General features: G+C 40.7%; 1 protein-coding gene and 1 long non-coding RNA gene across 2 annotated transcripts in view; one reads left to right on the top strand and one right to left on the bottom strand.

Moving 5' to 3' along the window:
* On the top strand, nucleotides 1–27,216 carry LOC118767415. Its single transcript, XR_005003335.1, has 2 exons — nucleotides 1–503; nucleotides 27,015–27,216. It is a non-coding gene; the product is annotated as an uncharacterized LOC118767415 (long non-coding RNA).
* The window catches only part of LOC115222841 (E3 ubiquitin-protein ligase listerin), a 39,269-nt gene continuing 21,856 nt past the window's right edge, over nucleotides 9,834–27,246 (bottom strand). Inside the window, exons 19-32 of the mRNA XM_029793179.2 lie at nucleotides 25,713–25,870; nucleotides 24,759–24,903; nucleotides 23,177–23,318; nucleotides 21,380–21,584; nucleotides 20,446–20,680; nucleotides 19,107–19,184; nucleotides 17,458–17,559; nucleotides 16,077–16,269; nucleotides 15,212–15,380; nucleotides 14,677–14,806; nucleotides 13,838–13,925; nucleotides 12,796–12,990; nucleotides 10,903–11,070; nucleotides 9,834–10,102 (exon numbers count right to left, since the gene is read on the bottom strand). Coding sequence (XP_029649039.1) covers nucleotides 10,028–10,102; nucleotides 10,903–11,070; nucleotides 12,796–12,990; nucleotides 13,838–13,925; nucleotides 14,677–14,806; nucleotides 15,212–15,380; nucleotides 16,077–16,269; nucleotides 17,458–17,559; nucleotides 19,107–19,184; nucleotides 20,446–20,680; nucleotides 21,380–21,584; nucleotides 23,177–23,318; nucleotides 24,759–24,903; nucleotides 25,713–25,870 — 2,083 coding nt within the window. The 3' untranslated portion in view covers nucleotides 9,834–10,027. The remainder of the gene's footprint in view (nucleotides 10,103–10,902; nucleotides 11,071–12,795; nucleotides 12,991–13,837; nucleotides 13,926–14,676; nucleotides 14,807–15,211; nucleotides 15,381–16,076; nucleotides 16,270–17,457; nucleotides 17,560–19,106; nucleotides 19,185–20,445; nucleotides 20,681–21,379; nucleotides 21,585–23,176; nucleotides 23,319–24,758; nucleotides 24,904–25,712; nucleotides 25,871–27,246) is intronic.

Here is a 27,246-nt window from a genome sequence, read left to right on the forward strand (position 1 = left end):
TCGAAACTGATTGACTGAAAATAAATGTTTGTAGAGAGAAATTTAGATATATTTTGGAGATTTTTCTGCTGAATAATTTTAAACCATTTTTCAAGCAGAGCGCTTATAATTTGAAATATTCTTTAGAAACAGTTTATTGGTTGTTTTTTCACAAGAAATCTGTGGAGAAAAATAAAACAAACGAAAGACAGAAAATATTAATCGTGAGGCTCTTTTGGAAGAGAAGAATATGTTACAGTGAAGAATAACTTCTTTAACATAAAAAAAAAAAATTGAGAAAAATGAGGACGAATTTAATTACACCGAAGTTGGAATAAAATATTTTAGTTTCTCTTTTTTTTTTTAAAAAAAAAAACTTTACTTTCAAGGGAAATAACTTTAAAATACTATTTACTATTTTTACTATTATCTCCCTTGATTGCTCATAACCCATTCGCGACATTCCCACGTGTTTGTAGAAGACAGCCTGGACATTTCTGAAGACTTTTGCAGCATTTTCTACTGTAGGCCAAATATTTTTCTTTCTTTTAACCTAATTCTATTACTAACACTTCATATACTGTACATGTTTCTTAATTTTTAACGGAAAGAAGAAAAACAAATTAACAAGAAATTATTACGAATATCGGTTGTTTTCCAGTATTTCACCTCACACACCATTATATCATATACAACATATTTATTTATATACTAATAATAATGATAATAATAATAATAAATTTAAGTATATATTTATCTCTCGTCATTCCCTGCTCTCATGAATTTTTCTTCTCCAGCGTTAAATGCCTTCAACAACACAGAAACGGAACAATTATTCCGTTTCTGTGTTTGGTTTGCAAAATTCTTGATGTGAACTCGTGTGCTGAAACAGATCTTGGGCTTCCGTATACATACACACATACATGCATACATATACACATACACCGAGTAAAAAATTTCAGTTATCTCTTTCTTTCACACATTACTCTGTCTCTTCACACACACTAACAGAAGCACTTCACTTACACAACATACTGTCTGTCTCCCACACCCCATCAAACACACACACACACATGTACATCAATGCTTGTCATGCACGGTAACTTCAAAAGAACTTCCCTCGTCATACAATCGCTTTCTCTTAGTCTCTTTCGCTCTCATTACTTCAAAAGTTCCCGCAAGCCCATATGTAAAAAAAAAAAATTTTTTTACGGAAATCGACGGAAAGGTCTACTAGAGACGAAAGATCGCCAGATCTTGTTTTATCTCAGGTGGGTCGTTATGCCAATAATAAACACACCTACTAGTTCTGTTTCACATTTTTATCATTATTAGTCAAATGGTTAACCGTTTAACCAACTGACTGAATAATAAGAATCATAATACATGTTAAATAGAAGCGGTGCGCCTGTCTATTATTGGATGTTTCTCCCGAAATATCAGCTAAATAATGAAACATGTTTTCTTTTCTCATTCTCTAAACCTAAAAGAAGAACCTGCAGTGTCCTTCCTTGTAAAATTATAGTGAAAATGTTTATCTTATCATATTGAGTTTGGCTGTGTGGTAAGTAGCTTGCTTAACAACAACATGGTTTCGGGTTCAGTCCCACTGCGTGGCATCTTGGGCAAGTGTCTTCTGCTATAGCCCCGGGCCGACCAATGCCTTGTGAGTGGATTTGGTAGACGGAAACTGAAAGAAGCCTATCGTATATATGTATATATACATATATATATATATGTGTGTGTGTGTGTGTTTGTCCCCCTAGCATTGTTTGACAAGCGATGCTGGTGTGTTTACGTCCCCGTAACTTAGCGGTTCGGCAAAAGAGACTGATAGAATAAGTACTGGGCTTACAAAGAATAAGTCCCGGGGTCGATTTGCTCGACTAAAGGCGGTGCTCTAGCATGGCCGCAGTCAAATGACTGAAACAAGTAAAAGAGTAAAGAGTATACATGCACATGTATACACACACACATGTATTCAATGGTTTCCCGTCTATTGTGGCACTTAAAACAATATATGCCATTCATCAGACAATATTGCTGAGTGCCACAATAGACGTGAAAGCAATGGTCACTTACTGACCAACGACTACATAATATATTATTCCTCAGAAAGAAATGTTTTAGAGTATGCTTTTCCCGGACATACGGACAACTAACTGATATGTGTGTCTACGTGTGCGTGCTATATGTATGTTTATATCTTTATTGCCCACAGTGGGGTAAACATAGAGGGGACAAACAAAGACAGACAAAGGGATTAAGTCGATTACATCGACTCCAGTGCATAACTGGTACTTATTTGATCGATCCCGAAAGGATGAAAGGCAAAGTCGACCTCGGCGCTATAATTATGTATTTGTGTGCGCATATATATATATCATCATCATTATCATTTAACGTCTGTTCTCCATGCTGGCATGGGTTGGACGGTTCGACCGGGGATCTGGCAAGCTAGAAGGCTGCACCAGGCTCCGGTCTTATCTGGCAATGTTTCTTCAGCTGGATGCCCTTCCTAACGCCAACCACTCCGTGAGTGTAGTGGGTGCTTTTTACGTGCCAGGCGAGGCTGGCATATATATATATATATAAAGTTAATCCAAACAAGAAAGCACAAAAAAACACAACAACGCGAGGACGTGGAACAAATATAGTATTATTGGACGCCCAGGAAAGAAGGAGGGTTTAATGTTTCGAGCGGAGCTCTTCGTCGGAAACAAAGGAGAAGGGAAGACAGAGGAAAAAAAATCGCCAACGGTACACACGCGGTCATATATATATGCTTGTGTACGTTTATGTATATATCCATGTGTGTACGTATATATAGGCAATGAAAGATCGCTATATATATATAATATTAAATGACACAAGTATGGAGATTTATAGTCAGGACTCCACGTGTCCATACCAACGATATGATGATTGTTGCACATCTTCATCTGTCGTAATCTCGCTGCTTGTGGAACCATCAATTACGGTCTTATGCTTCTTGTATCTTTGACACCTAACTCTCCATCCTTGTGTCTGCCCTAAGGGATGTCACAGAGAGCTGCCTGGCTTTCTCCTCGGTTTCCAACCGCACCTCTACCGTTGTGTACTTCGTCCCCCTGGCAAGGTATGGTAACGTCCTGCCAGATGGACTTTAATACCATTTCCACCTGTTGCCTTGTTGCAACCTCATTCTTTTTAGTTTCAAATTGTACTTTCTGTACACAATTGTCTTTAACGTTGTAGCTCTTGTAACTTCGCTAGGAGGGGGTCACCTTAACCTCGTACCCCTCTCATATTTCTTTATTGCCCACAAGGCGCTAAACACAGAGAGGACAAACAAGGACAGACAAACGGATTAAGTCGATTATATCGACCCCAGTGCGTAACTGGTACTTAATTTATCGACCCCGAAAGGATGAAAGGCAAAGTCGACCTCGGTGGAATTTGAACTCAGAACGTAACGTCAGACGAAATACCGTTAAGCATTTCACCCGGCATGCTAACGTTTCTCGTACCCCTCTCTTATTAAATCCTTGCACTTCACCATCTCCCGCCTCCCAAAACGGATTTCTTCTTTTGAAACTCCGGCTGCAGCTGCATAACTCATCTTTTCTTTTACAATATTTTCATCACCTTCCAGCTTCCTTTCCGTACTGTCAATACATTTTAACAGCTCCGACAAAGACGATTCCATGTCGAACGAACTTATACTTTCGTACTTCATGCTCGAAAACAAATGCAGCGCTCCCCCTTTCAAGCAAGGGGGAAAACGTTAGCAGTACTGTCGCACGGCAGCAAAACAAAGTGTTTTAACAACACACAAAAATAACAATGTTCAACAGTAAATTAACGCTAACAAGCTATACGGAGTGGCTGTGTGGTAAGTAGCTTGCTAACCAACCACATGGTTCCGGGTTCAGTCCCACTGTGTGGCACCTTGGGCAAGTGTCTTCTACTATAGCCTCGGGCCGACCAATGCCTTGTGAGTGGATTTGGTAGACGGAAACTGAAAGAAGCCTGTCGTATATGTGTATGTTTGTGTGTTGTATTTGCCCTCCTCCCCTAACATCGCTTGACAACCGTAACTTAGCAGTTTGGCAAAAGAGACTGATAGAATAAGTTCTAGGCTTACAAGGAATAAGTCGTGGGGTCAATTTGCTCAACTAAAGGCGGTGCTCCAGCATGGCCGCAGTCAAATGACTGAAACAAGTAAATGAAATGAATAAATGAACGATAACCAATTCAATGAGAGGAGAGAGAGAGAGTGATGGAATCAATTGTGCGTCCTCGTTTATTTTAATTGCAATATCAGCGTTTAACGTCCGTTTTCCATGCTGGCATGGGTTGGACGGTTTGACTGAGGTCTGGAAAGCTAGGAGCTGCACCAGGCTCCAGTCTGATCTGGCAATGTTTCTACTGCTGGATGCCCTTCCTAATGCTAACCATTCTGAGAGTGTAGTGTGTGCTTTTCACATGCCACCAGCACAGGATCCAGTCAGGTGGCCCTGGCATTGATCACGTTTAGATAGTGCTTTTTTGAGTGCCAGGTACGGGAGCCAGTCAAGAGGCACTGGCATGGGCCATGTTCGGATGATGCTTTTTATGTGCCACCGGCACAGGGACCAGTCAGGTGGACCTGGCGTCAACCACATTCGGATGATCTGCCGTGTGACTAGCGGTTTTTAATTAATTAAACAAACACAGTATTTGTTATGTATTAATTAGTTCAAATCATGACATATATATGCACGTCGGGCTTCTTTCAGTTTCCATCCACTGAAAAGAATATTGTCAGCCTTAAGCCAGATTAGTTATGTTTAGTAAAAAAGTAACTTATTTACCTAAGTTTTACCTTCAAAAATAGTCACATTGCCCAACAATACATGACCCCCCCCCCCACTGTTCCTGTCACTTGGAATCTGGCCTAGAAGTAGTCTGAGTTGCGGACCTTCTGCAGTTCACTCTTGATCTCAACAACGGTTTTAAAAGGGTGACCTTTGAACTACATTTTCATCTTGGAGAAGAGATTGAAGTCTGCAGGAGCTAAATCTGGCGAATAGGTGGTAGTGGAAGCGATACCATGTTAATTTTGGCGAGACACACACGAGAGAGGAGAATTTGGTGACAAGGTGTCATCACGAAGAATGCAATTCTTCACGCTCCACAGATCCGGTCGCTTTCTCCAAATGTCCTCCCTCAAACATTTCAAAACATTGAAGTAAAACTCTCGATTGACAGTTTGGTCCTGGAGGACGAATTCTCAATGCAAAATATCGTGCATATGCTCTTTTACTTGTTTCAGTCATGTGACTGTGGCCATGCTGGAGCACCGCCTTTAGTCGATCAAATCGACCCCATGACTTATTCTTTGTAAGCCTAGTACATATTTTATTGGTCTCTTTTTTTTGCCGAACCGCTAAGTTACGGGGACGTAAACACACCAGCATCGATTGTCAAGCGATGTTGGGAGGGACAAACTCACACATACATATATATACGATGGGCTTCTTTCAGTTTCCGCCTCCCAAATCCACTCACAAGGCTTTGGTCGGCCCAAGGCTATAGTAGAAGACACTTACCCAAGGTGCCACGCAGTGGGACTGAACCCAGAACCATGTGGCTCATAAGCAAGCTACTTACCACACAGCCACTCCTACGCCTATAAAAAAAAATAAATGGAAGCGATGAGCATACTCTTGATTGAGTTGCATCTGTCGTGCCATCTTTGGTCGTAGAGATGAAGGCCCTCTTCTACTGTGACGACTGCTGATTTGTCTCAGGGTCGTACCCGTAAACCCAACCTTCGTCACCCGTGATGATCCTCCACATGAAGGATGGGTCGTCAGTGGCACGCTGATGGAGATCTTGACAGACTTCGATGCGATGTTCGTTCTGCTCAGTGGTCTGCAGACGTGGGACAAACTTGGCAGAGACACGCCGCCTGTTCAATTCAGACATTAGGATTACCTGCATGGACGCCTATGACAGACCAACAACATCAGCAATGTCATTGATTATCCTTCAATGATCCTCCTGCACAAGACGTTGAATTTTCTCAACATTTCCAGAAGTGATGCTCAGAGCAGATCGCTCATCCTCTTCCGGTGACGTTCACCCTCTTTTGAGACGCCTGTGCCACTCGAAACATTGTGTGTGACCCACTGCCTCATTGCCAAAACATGTTCAATGTCTCTGTAGCAGACTTCCCAAGTTTAACGCAAAATTTCAAGTTGGCACTTTGTTCCAACTTCTTTTCCATGACAAAATCGCACCCTACAGCAAACACGTGATCACAAAGACACAAATTTCACAACCTGCAAAGAAAAAAACAGTGATGTTACTCACCACACTGCCTTATGAAGGTCACTGCTTGTTCTCACTGCGCATGCAACTATGTGCTGCCATCTGTTGGTGTGCTACAGATCTAGTTGGGGTACTTTGTGATATCAACTCGTGTATGCATGTATATATATAATATATATATATATATATATATATATGTAGTGTGTATTTCGTTTCTGTACTTGGCTTGCAAGATTCTTGATGTGAGATTGTGTGTTGAAATAGATTTTGTTTTATCTAGAGATCATTATGTCAATAATAAACACACACACACTGGTTTAATTTCACTTCTTTTATTCTTATTAATCATCTAGTTAACTGTTTAACCAATGAAGTAATCAATTGTGTGATTAGTCATTTAGTTAATTAATCAGTTATGTTTGTGCCAAAGCCCTTTCTTTTCCATTTGTAACCCCTTCAATGACATGCCCTCTCCACTCCAGGCCTCCCTGATGAATGATAAAGATATACATATACACACATATACGTACACACACACACATACATGCACACATACACATCCATATATACATACATACATACACATCCCACCTATACCCACACCCCACCCTTGCTTTCCCCACTCTTGACTCCTCCACATCCCAACACCACCACACCACATCACACCTACATACATGCTCTCATATACACACACCTTCCTTTTAGGATCACAACTACTTTATTATCTCCCCTTATTCCTAGCTCTCCTGTGTGAACCCCCCCCCATTTGCAATGATAGATCACTAGCCACTACACATTCTTTATTTTCTCTCCTTGTTTCTTTCTGTAGAAGAGCGTAGGCTTGAAACGTTACATATATATATTATATAACTATTGTACACCTACATACACACGCATACACATACATACATCTCCATACACATTCAAGCATATACTTATTTATACATGCATATACATACATACATACACATACATACACATGCATATACATACATACATACATATACATACACATACATACTTACATATTCCTACATACACATATACGGAGATATATATATATCATCATCATTTAAGGTTTGCTTTCCATGCTAGCATGGGTTGGACGGTTTGATTGAGGACTCGTAAGCCAGAAGGCTGCACCAGGCTCCAATCTGAGCGAGGGTCGTTGCCAGTGCTGCTGGACTGGCTCCTGTGAAGGCAGCATGTAAAAAAACACCATTTGAGCATGACTATTGCCAGTACCACACTACACTCTCGGAGTGGTTGGCATTAGGAAGGGCATCCAGCTATAGAAACTCTGCCAGATCAGACTGGAGCCTGGTGCAGCCATCTCGTTCGCCAGTCCTCAGTCTTATATGCACATATATACATACATATTCATACACATATATACACATTCACACACACATACACTCATACATGTATATATATTAGACAGATACACACGTATATACACATCCTACGCCCACTCTGACATACTCCACCCTTGCTTTCCCCACGTCCCAGCACCCACACACGTGAAGGCCACCAGCCTTCTTCCACACACACTATTTTCTCTCCTTGTTTCTTTCTGTGGAAGAGCATAGGCTCGAAACATTAAAGACTTTTTCACTTCCCAAGCGTTAAACTAATCCATCTGTTTGTCTACACCACCTGTCTTCATCTTTTGGTTTTTTGTGAATTCTCCCTATATATATATACACAAACATAAGCAGACGTTAAATGATGATATACATACAGACACACATATGTATACATACATACAGACACACATACGTACACACACACGTATACATACACACACACACGTATACACACACACACACGCATACGTATACACACACACACACACGTATACATACACACACACACGTATACATACACACACACACACACACACACACACGTATACATACACACACACATACGTATACACACACACATACATACGTATACACACACACACATACGTATACACACACACACACGTATACACACACACACACCACGTATACACACACACACACGTATACATACACACACACACACGTATACACCACACACACGTATACATACACACACGTATACATACACACACACACACACACGTATACACACATACGTATACACACACACACACATACGTATACACACACACACACGTATACACACACACAACACGTACACACACACACACGTATACTACACATACGTATACACACACACACACACACATACGTATACACACACACACACACACACACGTATACACACACACACATAGTATACACACACATACGTATACACACACACGATACATACACACACACACACACATACATAAGTATACACACACATACGTATACATATACACACACACACACGTATACACACACACGCATACGTACACACACACACACATACATACATAAGTATACACACACACACACACGTATACACACACACACGTATACATACACACACGTATACATACACACACACACGTATACATACACACACACATACGTATACACACACACATACATACGTATACACACACACACACGTATACACACACACATACGTATACACACACACACACACACATACGTATACACACACACACACACATAAGTATACACACACACACATACCTACATAAGTATACACACACATACGTATACACACACACGTATACATACACACACACACATACATAAGTATACACACACATACGTATACATATACACACACACACACGTATACACACACACGCATACGTATACACACACACACATACATACATAAGTATACACACACACACACACGTATACACACACATACGTATACACACACATACGTATACACACACACACACACACATACGTATACACACACATACGTATACATATACACACACACACATACATACATAAGTATACACACACACACGTATACACACACACACACGTATACACACACACACACGTATACACACACACACATACGTATACACACACACACATACGTATACACACACACACATACGTATACACACACACACACACGTATACATACACACACACGTATACATACGCACACACGTATACATACGCACACACACGTATACATACGCACACACACGTATACATACGCACACACACGTATACATACGCACACACGTATACATACACGCACACACACGTATACATACACGCACACACACGTATACATACACGCACACACACACGTATACATACACGCACACACACGTATACATACACACACACACACGTATACATACACGCACACACACGTATACATACACGCACACACGTATACATACACACACACACACACACACGTATACATACGCATACGTATACACACATATACATACGCACACACACGTATACATACACGCACACACACGTATACATACACGCACACACATACGTATACATACACACACACACATACGTATACACACACACACACGTGTATATACATTGAAATATAACTATATAGGTAGGAGAGAGAAATAAGATTGTTTATTGTGTTATAGAATAGTTTATTCATATTTATTTACAAACAAAACAATTTCTGACCAAATACAACTTGGACTCTTCTGGTTCATTGCAGCATCTGTTCAGTTTCTCATTAACTGTTCAGCTCTGGACCAACGTTCATCGGTGTTTCACAAGATCATATAGAGGGGGGCGGGGTGCTGGTTTGGTTGACGAGGGGTTCAGTGCCGTTGCAGGACGAATGCTGTACGACATAAGGGACAACTCGAGTTCTGACTTTCCGTAAACCATTTGTACTGAAATACAAAACAGAAAGAAAACATTTTCAACAGAGATCAGAATTAGGATTGCAGTAGGCACAGGCATGGCTGTGTGGTTAAGAAGCTCCCTTCCCAACCACATGTTTTCAGGTTCCAGCGCCACTGCATGGCTTCTATCAAAGCCCAAGGCTAACCAAAGCCTTGTGGGTGGATTTGGTAGAAGGAAACTGAAAGAAGCCTGTCGTGTGTGTTTAGTAGATAAAAACAAAAAGTCTGTGTGTGTGTGTATATATATATATATATATACATAGGCGCAGGAGTGGCTGTGTAGTAAGTAGCTTGCTAACCAACCACATGGTTCCAGGTTCAGTCCCACTGCGTGGCACCTTGGGCAAGTGTCTTCTACTATAGCCTCGGGCCGACCAAAGCCTAGAGTGGATTTGGTAGACGGAAACTGAAAGAAGCCCGTGGGTATATGTCTGTGTTTGTCCCCCTAGCATTGCTTGACAACCGATGCTGGTGCATTTACGTCCCTGTCACTTAGCGGTTCGGCAAAAGAGACTGATAGAATAAGTCCCTGGGTCGAGTTGCACAACTAAAGGCGGCGCTCCAGCATGGCCGCAGTCAAATGACTGAAACAAGTAAAAGATATATACACACACATGATTGTGCATGCATGTGATGTTTCTGCCCCCTCCTCCTCCCAATGACAACCTGTGTTGGTTTGTCTACATCCCATCCCCATATTTAGCAGTTATGGCCACAGTCCAGTGATTGAAACAAAAGACTCACATACACAAAAGTGTTTAATCATAGAAATATACTGATCAACTCACCAGACAAATGGAATGGAACTTCTTGTGGCAGGTCTTACATTGTTTCTGTGGGAGATGGTAGTCGGTGCCATGGACGACACAGTAGCAGATGGTACATTCTTCAACTCCTTCAAATTTCTTGTCAATATATCGTTTCCACAGACACAGGCCATCCATGATATTGCCGTTCTGTCAGGGTATAAAAGTAGCAAGGATGAGTTTGTGTAGATGTAGGTGGATGGGATGAGATTAGAGAAGGGCCAGATTAAGACCCATAGAGGCCCTAAGCACTGAAAAGAATTTGGTGCCCTTATATAAATATAATAAACCATAAAATAAATTTCTATTTTTCAAAATTAAACAAAAATAACAGTAAGATGGAAAATAATATTTTGACACCATGAATACTTTGAAATTATATTTCTGATCAGACAAACCACTTTGAATATTATTTTAGCAAAGTTTAAGGAAAGATGGAGAATAATGTTTATTTTTATGTATACTTCCACCTGATTTATTTTTGAAAAGTTTCTTTTTCTTTAATTATAAATTCTTGGATCAGATCCTCACTTATGACACTATGAACACTTCCAAATTATATTTCCAATCATATAAACCAATTGGAATATTATTTTAGTGAGTTTAAAGGGATTTCTTTTGTGCTGTAAACCATTTACCATTTTTGTGGTGACCCCCCACCCCCACCCCCTTCCTTTGATGCTCTGAGCACTTGCTTATTTTGCTTTATGCTTAAACCAGTGCTGGGTTCGGATTAATTACAGATGGTCTGTGGTGTCATAATAAAGTTGTTTAGAAATAATAGAGTAATAGTAGTGGTGATAATAAATGGCCATAATGGTTGTTTCTTAACCACATGGTCTTAGGTTCAGTCCCATTGCATGGCACCTTGGGCAAGTGTCTTCCTCCATAGCCCTGAGCTGACCAAAGCTGTAAGTGGATATGGCAGATGGAAACAAGAAAAACACATGTGTGTGTGTGTGTGTGTCACTGTTATACAGTGTCAATCATTTCCAATGTGCCATGAAAACATGTCAGGTCATCCAGCAGCAGAAAATCTCAAAATTCTATCTGACCCATGCATGCGTAGAAAAGCAGACAAAATGATTATATATAATATATATATATAAGGCATGTGCCTTATATATAAGGCATGTGCCGTCAGCTGGTGATCTTTATATAGTAAAAGACACAAAAAAATAAGTAAAGCACAGGCACATGACTGAGTTGAAGGCGGATTTACTTCTACTTTTATAACATATAAAGAAAACAGTGTTGTAGGAATGTATGCAGCACGTGTGCTACAGCAGTTCTGTGTGTAGCTTAAATACTGAAATTGAAAAGCAGGGACGAATTATGCCTACCTAATCTACAAAAAAAAAAAAAATATTTGGCATTTTATCAGAGTAACCTTCATAATTTTATTGAATTAGATGCATATTTTGCCATAAAAGGAAAATGTTGCTATCAATATTTTATTCAGAGTAGGCACTGCCCACCTACGCAGCATGTTCCTGGCACGTGTGTGTGTGTATTAGAAGACATTTGTCTGAGGTTCCACACAGTGGGGATGAACCCCAAACCACGTGGTTGGGAAGAGCAAGCTTCTTACCACTCAGCCACATGTAGATCATCAACATCTTCTAATGGGTTGGATGGGTTGACAAGATCCAATGCATCAAGCTCCAATGTCTGATCTGTTTTGCTAGGGTTTCAACAGCAGCTGGACACCCATCCCAAATAGCTTACTTTACAATGTTTTGGGTGCCTTTTTTTTTTTTGTGTGTGTGTGTGACTGAAATTGGCAAAGTAACCAAGAAATTTGGAAGACAAAGAAAAAAAAAAGGGGGCCCCTTGACTGAGTGGGGTTGCAGAAGAGAAGATGACACAACTCACCTGATGCTGTAAGAATATATTCAATTGTAATAACCATTTCTTGGAGATGTTACAAGAGATTCCCTTCCTCTGATCACTGTGCACACTAATGGTACCCAGTGGGTAGTTCTCGGGTAAGGAGATCACCATCTCGATACTCACATCATCCAGGGTATACACAGCCACAATTTCACGACTCATTGGACGAGCACGCACCTAAAATAAAGAACCAGTTTTCTGTTAGTAGAAGTATTAATAATAGAATCAAGGATTATGGTAATGGTGGTGGTTGTAGTGGTGGTCATAGTAGGGAGGGTGGTAACAGTGGTGATGGTAGTTGTGTTGATGGTTACAATAAGGTGGAGGTGGTGGGAGTAACAATGAAAGTGGTGGTGGTGGTGGTAGTGTTATTGACAGTAGTAGCAAGTGGCCCTGATGATGATTGTAGTGGTGGTGAGGATGGTAGGAGAAATACTGATGGTGGTGGTAATAGTGGAAGTGGTGGTTCATAGCACTAGTAGTAGTGTTGAGCTAATCATGTATTCAACCAGACTATTGGATGTTGTTATACAACGCTTGTCACAATGCACTTTGCACCCTGCTGGCTAGGCAAGCAGGCCAACATTCACCCTGACCAGAAGGTTACTCTGTCACAAGGTTATACATTTACAGCTGAGTGGACTGGAGTAACATGAAATGAAGGGATTTTGCTCAGGAACACAATGCACAGCTCAGTCCAGGAATCGATCTCTCAAATGTAAGTGTGACACATCAAACCGTTATGCCATGTGCCTTCACGTGTTGGGGTAAATATCTCGACCCTCAACCAACACATAAAACCTGATCTTTGCCCTGCACAATTAACCACTACATAACCCCACAAAAATTCTGTCCCATTCTCTACACCACTCTGCCAACAAAATTATTCAAATCCAAAATATCCCAGAACTTTACCCTCCCGCTCCACTAACCCCTACCAATAGAATTCCCTCCCCCACCAAATTCAACTTTCTCTCTGCAGCCTCCCCACCCTCCATACTCACACCCCACAAAAGCTCCTCACCGTGATATTTGCCAAATTCATCTCCATACTCAGCAGATTCAATATTTCCTTTTTGCACAGCACTGGACTGATGAAAAGTTTGGTGAAGCTGGAATGTAAAGCAACAGGTACAGGGATCAAATAACAGCTGATGCCGAATCAGAAAGACACACATACACACACAAAAGAAGACATTCACACTGGTGACAAATGGGACACCAAAGGATAAAAACAATAAAAATAAATGAAAAATAAAATAAAATAAAATATGGAGACAGACAAATGACATTTGGAGGAGGAAAAGGTTTTCTGACTTTGCAAAATTTTGCCCTGTGGTAAGTAGCTTGCTAACCAACCACATGGTTCCAGGTTCAGTCCCACTGCGTGGCATCTTGGGCAAGTGTCTTCTGCTATAGCCCGGGGCCGACCAATGCCTTGTGAGTGGATTTGGTAGACGGAAACTGAAAGAAACCTGTCGTATATATATATATATATATATATATGTATGTATGTGTGTGTGTGTCCCCCTAGCATTGCTTGACAACCGATGCTGGTGTGTTTACGTCCCCGTCACTTAGCAGTTCAGCAAAAGAGACTGATAGAATAAGTACTGGGCTTACAAAGAATAAGTCCCGGGGTTGATTTGCTCGACTAAAGGCGGTGCTCCAGCATGGCCGCAGTCAAATGACTGAAGCAAGTAAAAAGAGAGTTAATATGGTGCATGACTTTGTAGAATGTCAGTAACAGCTCAGGACTGAGATATATTTTATGATCCTGAAAAACAAGGTTCAATCTTTGGATTCTCTTTTTAATTTTTTGTTTGAAGAGAGAGAGATGAGGATGAAAGTGAAACTACTTACTTGTCAATAAAAGATGCAAAAGACCGATTCTGTTTAAGCCACCAGGTTCTAATGACTGCAGGAATGGTCTCCAGGGCTTCTTCATACAACATGCAGGCCATGTCTTGGAGTAATTTACCAGAAGGAGGTGCTACAAGGCATCAAAAATAGTAGTCAGTACCCAGGGTAGAACAGCAATGTGTGTGTGTATATATATCACGTGATCATGTGACTTACCAGGCTATCAGATGTTGCTACACATCGCTGGTCACAATGCGCTTTGCATTGTTTTAGCCTTCAAATGACGTCACCCCACTGGCTAAGCGAGCAGGCCAACAGAAGAAAGTTGTGGTGAAATGCCCGGTCTGGGAATCAAAACCGCGATCGTACGACTGCGAGTTCGCTGCCCTAACCACTGGGCAATTGTGCCTCCACGTATATATATATATATATATATATATATACATATATATATATATACACACACACACACACCCCTAATTGGATTAGGTGAATGGTCAAGGAAAAAACTGAAAAAGTGAATTATTTCACTTGCCTGATGTGCACAGCAGATCTCTTTTAAAGGCTGATGCAGCATTTGTTACTTCATCTTTCCTTGGTTGATGGGTTGAAACAAGGGATTCTGGGATCAGAGAAAAGATGTCCGAGAGAAAGACATCAATAAGGCTAAGATTGTCAAGGTAGCGGAGGTACTCGGCTCTCAGCTGGGAAACAGAGAAGAAAGACAGCTTCTAAGTATGAGTGCAGAAAGTGTCCACAAGAAATGGCTTATGGGTCAAACAGCTATACAGGACAGAGGTCACAATGCTCACAGTCGTCATTTAATGTCCATCATTCTCTGTGCTCGCATGGGTTAGACAGAATTTGTTGAGGTAGCTTGCTTTTCCTGTTGCCAACCCATAACTGCTTCCAAGCAATAGCCACCACAAGCCCCAGTCCCTATGGTGGCTTATATGCATCAGTGTGACACCAAAAGTTATGCCCTTGGAGTGCAAGATTCTGGTAGAGCTTCTCATGCTGGACAGGTCAAAAGATAGGGACCAGATTAATATAGATCGCCTCTTTCCAGGGGTAAAAAATGGGTTTGCGTTGGGCCAACATTTCTACCTAGAAAAAAAGCAAAGTAAGAGAAGCACTGACAAGTCAAAATCCAGCAAGTCCCAGGAAAATATGAAGTGGAAATAAGGCACAGTTGGAAAAGCAGGGATCCAACTGGAAAAAATCAGAAAAGACAGCCCAGATTAAAGAACAATGGGAAAAAGTCATTGAAAAGGCTTTGCTCCATGAGGAATGAAAGGGCTTTGCTCCATGAGGAATGAAAGGGCTTATATAAGTAGTCATAGGTTCACCAAATATATGAGGGAAATAGAAATATAGTCAGAGAAAAAGATTACGCTTACCTCACTGGTAGCTGTTTTGATAAAATGTAGCTGAAGTTTCCAGGTGAGGAGGTACCCCAGGGTACAGTATGGTGGAACAGGTGGTTTTTCAATACTTGTACTGCTACCACTACTACTGTTGCTGGCGTCCATGTGGTACTCAAGTGCCTGCCAGGATTCTAGAAGTGCTTGCATTAGGGCCTCGTTTGGTTGTCTGCATCAACGACAAAAAACAGAAGGATTTTATTAATTAGCAGAGACATGGAGAACGAATACACAAACACACACACACGTTCATGTCTACTTTTTCATGCTTGCATGAGTTGGATGGAATTAACTGAGGCAGGTTTTCTATGGCTGGATGCCTTGGCTGTCACTGACTCTCACCTACTTCCAAGCAAGGTAATATCTCTCCATGGCCAGACAAGTTTCCACATAACATTGGCAATGAACAACACCGCTTCTATGACAGTGACACTCATTTACAACTACCATAAAATATCAAAACAGGGAAACAGAAACAACGCATATATATAGATGTTAGTGTATATAAATACATACATATATATATTGGTAAAAACGGTAAGATAACAAAAGAAAGAATGAGACCTCAATATTATGTAAATTGAGGAAATTTATCTGTAAAATAATATGTGACAATTATTCGGTAGCCAAGATAAAACTCTGAGTTTCGGATGCCGAGGTGGAAATCCACACCACCATCTCTTCAGTTATCTGGCCATATGAAAAACCTCTTTCATACATAAATATATATATATTTATGTATGAGAGGTTTGTTTCAGTTTGTGGCAACCAAATCCACTCACAAGGTTTTGGTCAGCCTGAGCCTATAAAACGAAACACCTGCCCAAGGTGCCACACCGTGGTACTGAACCCGGAGCCATGTGGTTGGGAAGTAAACTTTTTAACCACATAGCCATACACGTGTGTTGAGTATGCTACTGTCTCCTTGTCTTGGCATTGTGTGATAACTGTAAATGAGTGTCACTGTCATACAAGCAGTGTTGTTCATCTCCAGTCTTCCATGAAAAAAACATGTCTAGTCATGGGGAAATGTTACCTTACATGAAAACCGGTGAGGGTTGGTGACAGGAAGGGCATCCGGCCACAGAAAATCTGCCTCAATAAACTACACAAAACCCATGCAATCAATAAAACAGTAATGCATGATGAAGTCACATAATATACAACAGGCTTCTTCACAGTTTCCGTCTACCAAATTTCACTGACAAGTTATTACTGAGCCTGTAACTTCAGAAGAATCTTGCCCAAGTTGTCCTTCAGTGGTACTGGACATGGAATTACAACCTTGTTAACCCCCGTCAGCCACACTGGCAGCAAACAGGTGCTACTGACCCAACAATGTCACCATTTTACTTACCTTCCGCTGTTGTCATCTTCATCTCCATCAAACTGAGAACAGTACTGTTTCATGGCCTGCTGCTGGTGGACGGTAGCTTTGGACGTTTCCTCCACTCTCGTACTGAAATGTAAAGGCAGCTTATGTGAGGGATAAGAACGTGAGTGAGTGAATGTGTCAGTGTGTGTGTGAGTGAGTGAATGTGTCAGTGTGTGTGATTGAGTGAGTGAGTGAGTGTGTGTGTGTGTGTGTGTGTGTGTGTGTGCGACTGTGAGAGTAGATGTGTGCGTGTTACCTTCCCCCAATGCTAGAGGCTATGATCATATCATAAGAGAGGTTTGAACTGAAGACCCTCTCCTTTGATAGTCTCTTGTGGCCCAAGAAAGACAACTCTGTATTTCTTGCTGAACAATCTGTGCAGACGGTTTGTAATAATCGAATGCCTGGGCCATACATTAGTTCACTCCTTCCATCAAATCAACATTGCCTGAACAGGGGCACAGTGTGCCACTCGTCAAGTGTCAAAGTGATTGCAGACCAACACGAAATGAAGGGTTTTGCTCAAGAATACAATGCACTACCTAGTCCAGAGATTGAAACAGTGATCTTGTGACCAAGGGTGCAGCATTCTTACCATCAGGCCATGCACTCTCATATCCAGTGACATATCAAACCATTAAGCCACCAGATTACAGTCTGTTCAGTGAGACTCACTCACCCCTCTCCCCATTTTTATAGCTTCTCCTGAGAGAAGAGAGTTTCGGTGGACCCTTTTCATACAAATTTGCTTGATTCTGCCCCTGGTCCTACAATATATATTTCTTTACTATCCACAAGGGGCTAAACACAGAGGGGACAAACAAGGACAGACAAATGGATTAAGTCGATTACATCGACACCCAGTGCGTAACTGGTACTTAATTTATCGACCCCGAAAGGATGAAAGGCAAAGTCGACCTCAGCGGAATTTGAACTCAGAACGTAACGACAGACGAAATACGGCTACGCATTTCGCCCAGCGTGCTAACGTTTCTGCCAGCTCGCCGCCTGATACAGCAGAAGTCCTACAATATAAACATCCTTGTTTTAAAATTTCATGTTATGTTCTAAACACTATTTTAATAAAGTTATTTTACTAAATTCTTCATTATTATTTTCAAACCCAGTTGAAACTAAAACCGTTTGTTTCAACAGTTATATGGTAACAAAAGGGTTAAAGTGATCTAAATTAAAACCTGCAATCAAAAGTTTAACCCTTTTGTTACTGTATTTATTTTGAGATGCTCTGTGTTTCTTTCAATTACTTTAAATATAACAAAGAATTTAGTAAGATATCTTTATTACCATTAAACTAGTGTTAGAAACATAAATTGTGACTAAGGTTTGGTGGAAGATTTTAATTCAAAACTTATGAAAACAAGACATTTGTACTCACAGCCAGAGCCAGTTTCAGCCGGGTTGGTAACGAAAGGGTTAATATTTGTTTGAAAGCTTAATAACGACAAAGTTATTTTACTAAATTTTTCTTTTCAAAGGCAGAGCATTTCAACTGACATGGTAACAAAACAGCTGAGACCCAACCTTGTTATCCGTAATTGTCTCACCCTTGCACCAATTCAATTCCTTCAAAAGTTGGAACCAAGGAGATGATAAATATTGAGTTTACTTACGAGAGTTTCTTGAATTTCTTCACACAGTCCATCTCAGTTGATTCTTGGGTTTCCAAACTGTGGAGTTCACCAACAATTCTGAGCAGATCAAAGAAAGAAATAGAAAATTTAACAGACATTTAATATGATCAAAAAAATTCCACCCATGCCCATCCAGTGTTGCATGTTCTTCCTTTTTATTTTTAAGACAGCAGCTAGATTTTCTTTAGATTACATCCTACTATTTCTAACAGGCAGGTCAAGTGACTATACAGGGCAGAGGTTCTCAGTTGGGATCCACATGACTTTTAGGGTCCATATAAGGTTTTGTTAAAGTCCATGAGCAAAAACTTGGTTATACTTGTACAATACACAAAATATTTTAACAACTGTTTGTTTTTTTTTTATACAATTCCTAAAAATATAATAGGATTTTAACCAGTAACCCTGTAATTCATTCTATTCCTCATCCTCATTTAATGTTTGTTTTCCATGCTGGCATGGGTTGGGTGGTTTAACAGGATCTGTAGGGGCTAAGGATCATGTGCTCCACTGTCTATTATAGTATCGTTTCTATGGCTGGGTGCCCTTCCTAGCAGCAACCCCTTTATAGCATGTACAGGGTCCTTTTTACTGTGACCCTGGCACCATACAGTACCATACGTATGGTACATACGGGCACCATACATTTTACAGGAGTATGAAACCCAATGAATGTTATGGGAGAAACCTGAACACCCCCACGTGACTGAAGATGGACTAACCGATTACAATAAATAAGTGAACTGTCCGGTTGGGGGGGGGTAGTTGATGGTGTTAGTTTGACTGTATTGTTTAACAGTGAATACAGAGTATCGTACCTACGTTCAAGTTGTACGGAGTGCAACCACAACCAACTATACCATTTTACACCAGACGTGTACACCCACATCATAACAAAGGAGAGGGCTTTATGCTAGGGGACGAAGGTTAAGAAGGTATGTGAGAAGGCGGCGAGCTGGCAGAAACGTTAGCACGCCGGGCGAAATGCGTAGTGGTATTTCGTCTGCCATTACATTCTGAGTTCAAATTCCGCCGAGGTCGACTTTGCCTTTCATCCTTTCGGGGTCGATAAATTAAGTACCAGTTACGCACTGGGGTCGATATAATCGACTTAATCCGTTTGTCTGCCCTTGTTTGTCCTCTCTGTGTTTTATCCCCTTGTGGGTAGTAAAGAAATAGGTATGTGAGAAGAGATGGTGGACTTGGTTCTTCATGGCTACAATTACTGTGAAATTAGGACAAAAATCAGGACAAATTAAAAATGATAAAATGAAGAGGAGGCAAGAGATTTTTCTGCATCAGATTTCTTCTCACTTACTTGTCAAGGACATGGTAAGCTGTTATTTGGACAGCATAGAGTTTCGATAAAAGCATCGGGCAGAACTGGTCTAGAATGGCTTCCAGCTTCTCGCTGGACGACAGACTGGTAGAGCTGGTTTCCTTCAGAGGTGTGTTCAATAGTCGGTCTTGTGGGCAGTGGGTTAGAACCTGTCCTAGCCAAGCAACGACAGGGTGTTGTTTGTCAGAGTCCTTCTCTGATGACAATACACTTTCTGGAGTGACAGAGAAATAATAATAATAATAATCTTAATGGCAAATAATAATAAGAATAATTGTTTCTTTTATTGGCCACAAGGGCTAATATATACAAACATAAAAGGACATACAATAACATTATACAATGGGTTTTCACATTTGTGCAGACAGTAAATAACAAAAAATTAAATATAAAACTCCCAATAGGTGCTTTGAGGGTTACTCATGGAAAAACAAAAGCTATGAGTGCCTGAATTTGAACTTAAATGGACAAATTGCCACTAAATATTTCATCCAGTAAGCTAACCATTCAGCCAGCTCACTGCCTTAATAATAATAATAATAATAATAATAATAATAATAATCCTGTCTACTATAGGCAGGAGGGGGATAGTTGACACCACCCCCCCGTACTGAACTGGTATTTATTTTATCAACCCTAAAAAGATGAAAAGGAAAGCTGACCTTGGTAAAATGTGAACTTAAAACATGAAGACGGACAAAATACTGACAATTCTAAAATCCCTTCAAATTCTTGGCACAAGGCCAACAATTTTAGAGGTTAAGTTGATTACATTGACCCCAGTACATTACTGGTATTTTATTTTATTGACCATAAAAAGAATGAAATAACAAGGGAGGAAGAAGAGGAAGAGATAATGAAAAATAGTTTGAAGAGAAGAATAGGAAAAGAAGAAAAGAAAGAAGGGACTCACCTGCCGTTTGGATATAGAGTGGAATAACCAGAGCGTAAACGGTTTCACTGAAGAATTCATTCCATTCCGAGATGACATTGTCAGGGATGTTGGTCTGTGAGTCTTGCAGGCTGGCAGCCATCTCATAGAGCAGCTTACATATTCCTACCATAAATAGTTGCACCTGTACAGGTGAGCCACTCGGGCATTTCGTCTCACTGGCGCTCTGGGAACAATAAATAAATTAAGATAGGAAGGTACAGAGACAGGTATGTAATTAGGTGGATATTGGGTTCAGGTTCAGCCCTGTAGTGCAGTACCTTGGGGGGGGGGGCAAGGGTCTTCTATAGCCCCAGGTTGGTTGGCCAATGCTTTGTGAGTGAATTCAATAGAAACTGTGTAGAAAGCCATTGACTGTGGCCATGCTGGTGCACTGCCTTGAAGAATTTTAGATTTGTTGAACTGCTAAGTCATGGGGACATAAACACACCAACACCATTGTCAAGCAGTGGTAGGGGACAAACACACATTCATATGACAGGCTTCTGTGTGCATGTGTTCCCCACCTGCTGCTTGACAACTAATGTCCCCTGCAACAGCATTTCAGCAAAAGAGACCAACGTCCTTGGGTTGATTCAAGGCGATGCTCCAGTATGGCTACAGTCGAATAACTGAAAAAAGATAAAAAAATAAGATAATAATCATCATCATCGTTTTAACATGCACTTTCCATACTTGCATGAGTCAGGGAAATGTATGTTGGTGTATTTATGACCCCTGTAACTTAGCAGTTCAGCAAAAGAAACTGATAGAATAAGTATCAGACTTTAAAAAAAAAAGTACTGAGGTTGATTTGTTTGACTAACATTCTTCAAGGCAGTGCCCCAGCATGGCCACAGTCTAATGACTGAAACGAGACACACACACACACAATGGGCTTCTTTCTGTCGTCATCTGCAAAACTCACTCACAAGGCAATGGTCAGCCTGGGGCTCAAGTCAAAAGCTATTTGACCAAGGTTCTATACAGTGTGACTGAACTCTAAAAGCACATGGTTGGCAAGCAAATCCCTCAACCACATAACCATGCCTCTGTGGACCCAAAAAAGGACGTGGCTCTGCCAGGGTTAAAATGCTCACAGTATGTCATCATGGTGCCCCCTATAACGCCATCAGGAGTTGAGGGTTCAAGGAGAGAGGGATCCAACTGTCTTACAAGTTAAAGAGGACATTAAATAATGAAGACCAGGAAGAAAAAAGGAGACTTGGAAAGCCTTGATTAGGGGTCAGCTTGTTGAAGGCCAGCCTGGAAATCAACACTAACAACCATTTCATATCCTTTATGGTGTAACTCCATCAATTATCAATCCCAAATTTCCCAAGATTTCACATACCTTACATGATCCTTGGTCCAAATCTGTTTCAATTAATCCCCTCACTACCAGCTCTAAATTTCAAAGATCTGCTCTGACCACTGAATCTCAGATCTTCAATAATCTAAATGTACCATATCAAACCCCACCACCTCATTAACCAATCAGATCCGACTCTGAACAGCTAGACTCCCTACTGCCAGCCCCTAACAATCTTAATTCACACCTTCCATCATTTAATTCTACTTTCTCTGACTCCCTTCCATCCTATCAGGTCTGACCCAATAACATTGCAAGTAGTTATTTTCTTTGACCCCACATCCTGTTTCAAAAAACACTAATACTTCGTGGCCCCTCACCCTGCCCTGCTGCACTTCTGACACAAGAACTCCTCCCCAGACGAAATGCAGCTGACTGCCACCGTGTAACGGAAGGTCCCATCTTACCTGAAGCCATGAAACAGCACTGCAGAGAATGAAATCACACTGGTCGTTGTCGAGGGCTGACAGCTGTGACCACATCAGCTTGAGGAAGTTCATCACCTCCACGTTAAAATGAACAGCATGAGGAGATGCTGAGGTGATGTTGCTGTAATCAAAACAAATAACTTGAGATTACTGACTGAAAAAAAAATATGTTGAGGTGGGTGGGGCAGAGATGAAAATGTAGTCCGAGAAGAAGGACCAGAGTAGGTGACAGGAGATTCAGGGCTCATAAACTTTGCAGATTCTTTCAGAATGGTGTAAAGTTAATATGATTGATATAACAGCTTAGATTTTGCATATACACACACTGGTGTCATGTAAACAATAGCACTAGTGTTAATGCCATGTAAAAAAAAAACACCAGTGTTAGTGCCACATCAAAAGTATTCAGTAGACTCTGTAAGGTGGTTGGCTTAGGAAGGGTAACCAGCTGTAGGAATCATGCCAGAACAGGCTATGAAATCAGGTGCAGTCCCTGGCCTTGCCAGCTCCTGTGAGACAGTCCAACCCATGCCAGCATGGAAAATGGATGTTAAATGTTGATCCGGTCTTTCAAAATGTGACTACGTGTGTACCGTTGGCGATTTTTTTTTCCCCTCTGTCTTCCCTTCTCCTATGTTTCCAACGAAGAGCTCCGCTCAAAACGTTACACCCTCCTTCTTTCCTGAGCGTCCAATAATACTATATTTGTTCCACGTCCTCGCGTTGTTGTTTTTTTGTGCTTTCTTGTTTGGATTAACTTTATATATACATATATATATATATATATATATATATACACACACACACACACACACACACGTATCAATGTGTATGTATCATCATCATTTTAACATCCACCTTCCCAGGCTTGTATGGAGTCAGACAGAATTCATTAATGTAGATTTCCTATGTCTGGTTGCCCTTCCTGTCACCAACTCTTGCCTGTTTCTAAGCAAAATAATATTTGCTCATGGTCAGACATCATCACCGTTTAATGTCTGTTGTCCCTGCTGGCATGGGTTGGATGGTTTGACCAGGGCTGGCAAGCTGGAAGGTTGCACCAGACTCTAGTCTGATTTGGCATGGTTTCCATGGCTGGATGCCCTTCCTAATACAAAATGACACTGCTTATATGACTGCCAAAACTATGAGACACATGCACACACACAAGTGAGGAGCTATAGGGAACAAAATGCCCAAGGTGGCATGCAGTGGAACTGAACCAGAGACCATGTGGTCGAGAAGCAAAGTTCTGAACCACACAGCCATGCTTGTCCACACATACACACAGGGACTAAATGTGAGCGTAGTGGGTGAAGGAGATTTAGGGACTCAATGCATTTGTTTTGGGGAGGGGAAAAGGACATGGGTGTCTGGTGGACAGGTGTTAGCAGGGTGAGAAATGGAGGCGAGGTGGGTGAATTGATTGCAACAACATGCACACATCAAACAACAACAACTATTATTAGCACAGTAAACCTTAGAAATAAAAGAGAAAGTCGTCCACAGTGAGACAATAACAACACAAATGTAACAGCCATAACATACATCACGTACTTACATGTGGAAAAGGAAATGGTCCCCAGAGTTACGCCATTCACTCAGAGTATTTAAGAGGTCAATGAAGATCGACTGTTTGTCAGGGTCTTCATGGAACTTCCATTTACCTGTTGCCATGGTGATAAGGGGCAGCAGACCTACAGCACCTTGAAGATGAAAAAGGAGAAAGAGTGACAGAGAGAAAGAACATTACAATTTATCTAAGACATATCTAATTTTGTATTATGATGATGATGATGCTGATGATGACAGCAACAGTGATAAGAACAATGCAGCATCTCAGTGTCATCACTGCTTGTACTGAAGAGAAGAGAGAGCTTCTACATGGTCATATGACTTGCTAGAAACAACAGTCAAACCTGTTTTAAATTACAACATGACTGCCTTAATCAAGGTAAGACACATTAGATGATGTAGTCCTGTATGTATTGTGCTTAGGGAAAAGACAAGGTAGGCACAGGTGGAATACTTTTGATCACTGGTCTGATTGATTTAAACTGACCTGGGGTTAAATAACAAAAAACAAGCAACTGTGTAGCAAGCTGACAAGAGAGACAATGCGAAGTCATTGCCTGAAAATAAGATGGGATAGTCATGGCTGGAACAGCTTTGATCATAACTGTACTCAGTAGTGGCTGAGCTGGGGTTAAACAACCACAAATGTGTAACAAGCTGATGAGGTAGCCTCTATGAGAAGTCATTGCCTGAAAATGAGATGGGATGGTCATGGCTGGAACAGCTTTGATCATAACTGTACTCAGTAGTGGTTGCTGAGCTGGGGTTAAACAACTACAAATGTGTAACAAGCTGATGAGGTAGCCTCTATGAGAAGTCATTGCCTGAAAATGAGATGGGATGGCCATGACTGGAATAGCTTTGATCACGAGTGTATTCTCAGTTCTGGGTTGACCTGGGACTAAACAGCTACAAAGAAAGCAAGAGAGGGTTTACTTACAACTGAGAGAGAAGAGGTTGTCACTGGGTAACGAGAGCAGCTTCGTTACAAGGACTTGTGTAATGTTCCAAGAAGCAGACGAGGTGCAATGCTGTATCAACATCCGTAACATTTGCAGGTGTTTCTCTGTGAATTCTTCTTCAAAATAGGAACCAATTCTTAGAAAGGAGAAGAAAAAAAAGACAAAAAAAAACATGGAAATAAATAAATATAATTGAACAGAACAAATTAAATTAACCGTTTAGCATTCAGATTATTTTATCAAATGCGATGATTGTTCCTTCCCGTTGTTTCAGAATTAGTCATACATCATCTTGTTCTAAAAGCAGCGAAATTCTTAGCAGTATTTCGTCTGTTTTTATGTTCTGAGTTCAAATTCCACTGAGGTCGACTTTGCCTTTCATCCTTTCGGGGGTTGAGAAATTAAGTACCAGTAACGTACTGGGGGTCGATCTAATCGACTGACTCCCTCCCCAACAAAAAAACTTCTGGCCTTGAGCTTAGAGTAGAAAAGATTATCTTGTAGTTCCAACAAGATTCTGATAATATGATTGTTTATTTTCAGAATGACATTGTAGGGTAGGTATGAGAAGCTGGATCTAGCTAGTATGGACATAAAACAGGTATTTTAGCCAGATTAAATGCTAAAGGATTTACTGTTCATTTAATAACACTGTTTTGAATTAATCCTGTATTAATCTCCATAATAACTGCAAGAGTTTGATGATGCAATTATTTTTAGAATGACAATGTAGGGTAGGTGTGAGAGGCTGGATCTGGCCAGTTTGAACATAAACAGGTAAAACATTGTGGCTGGATATACTTTACTTTTATTTGTTTCGGTCATTAGACACTGTGGCCATGCTGGGACACCACCTTGAAGAATTTTAGAAGTTGAATGAATCGACCCCAGGATTTAGTTTTAAGCCTGGCACTATTGGTCCCTTTTAACCAAACTGCTAAGTTACAGGGACATAAACAAACCAACACTTGTTGTCAAGTGGTGAGGGAGAGACAAACAGACACAAAAGCATGCACACATAGATATATGTATATGTGATGGGCTTCATTCAGTTTCCATCTACCAAATCAATCACTCACTCACAAGGCTTTGGTCAGCCTGAGATTATGACTGAAGATCCTTGCCCAAGGTGTCATGCAGTGGGACTAAACCCAGAACCATGTGGTTGGGAAGCAAGCTTCTAACCACACAGCTACACCTACTAAATTCTGTGATACTACTACTACTACTATTATTGTTGTTGTTGTTGTATCTGATCTTTGTTCTGTTCTTTTTTGCAGGATTGTTCACTAAGAAACTCTGCCGAAGATTTAATCCTCATTTTGTACAAATTTGTTCTGGAAACCGATTTGACTTACCACATAGCCTCACCTGTGCCTGTGATATGAAAATTTTTTTAAAAAGAAACTCCGATGACCCTAATGGAGAAAGTTATATTTTTTTATGTTTTTGTAAATAATAAAAAATAGATTTAAAAGAAAACAGAATTTCTTACTGTTTATGTCTTGATTT

This window comes from Octopus sinensis, linkage group LG21, assembly GCF_006345805.1.
Source record: "Octopus sinensis linkage group LG21, ASM634580v1, whole genome shotgun sequence".
Taxonomy (NCBI): Eukaryota; Metazoa; Mollusca; class Cephalopoda; order Octopoda; family Octopodidae; genus Octopus; species Octopus sinensis.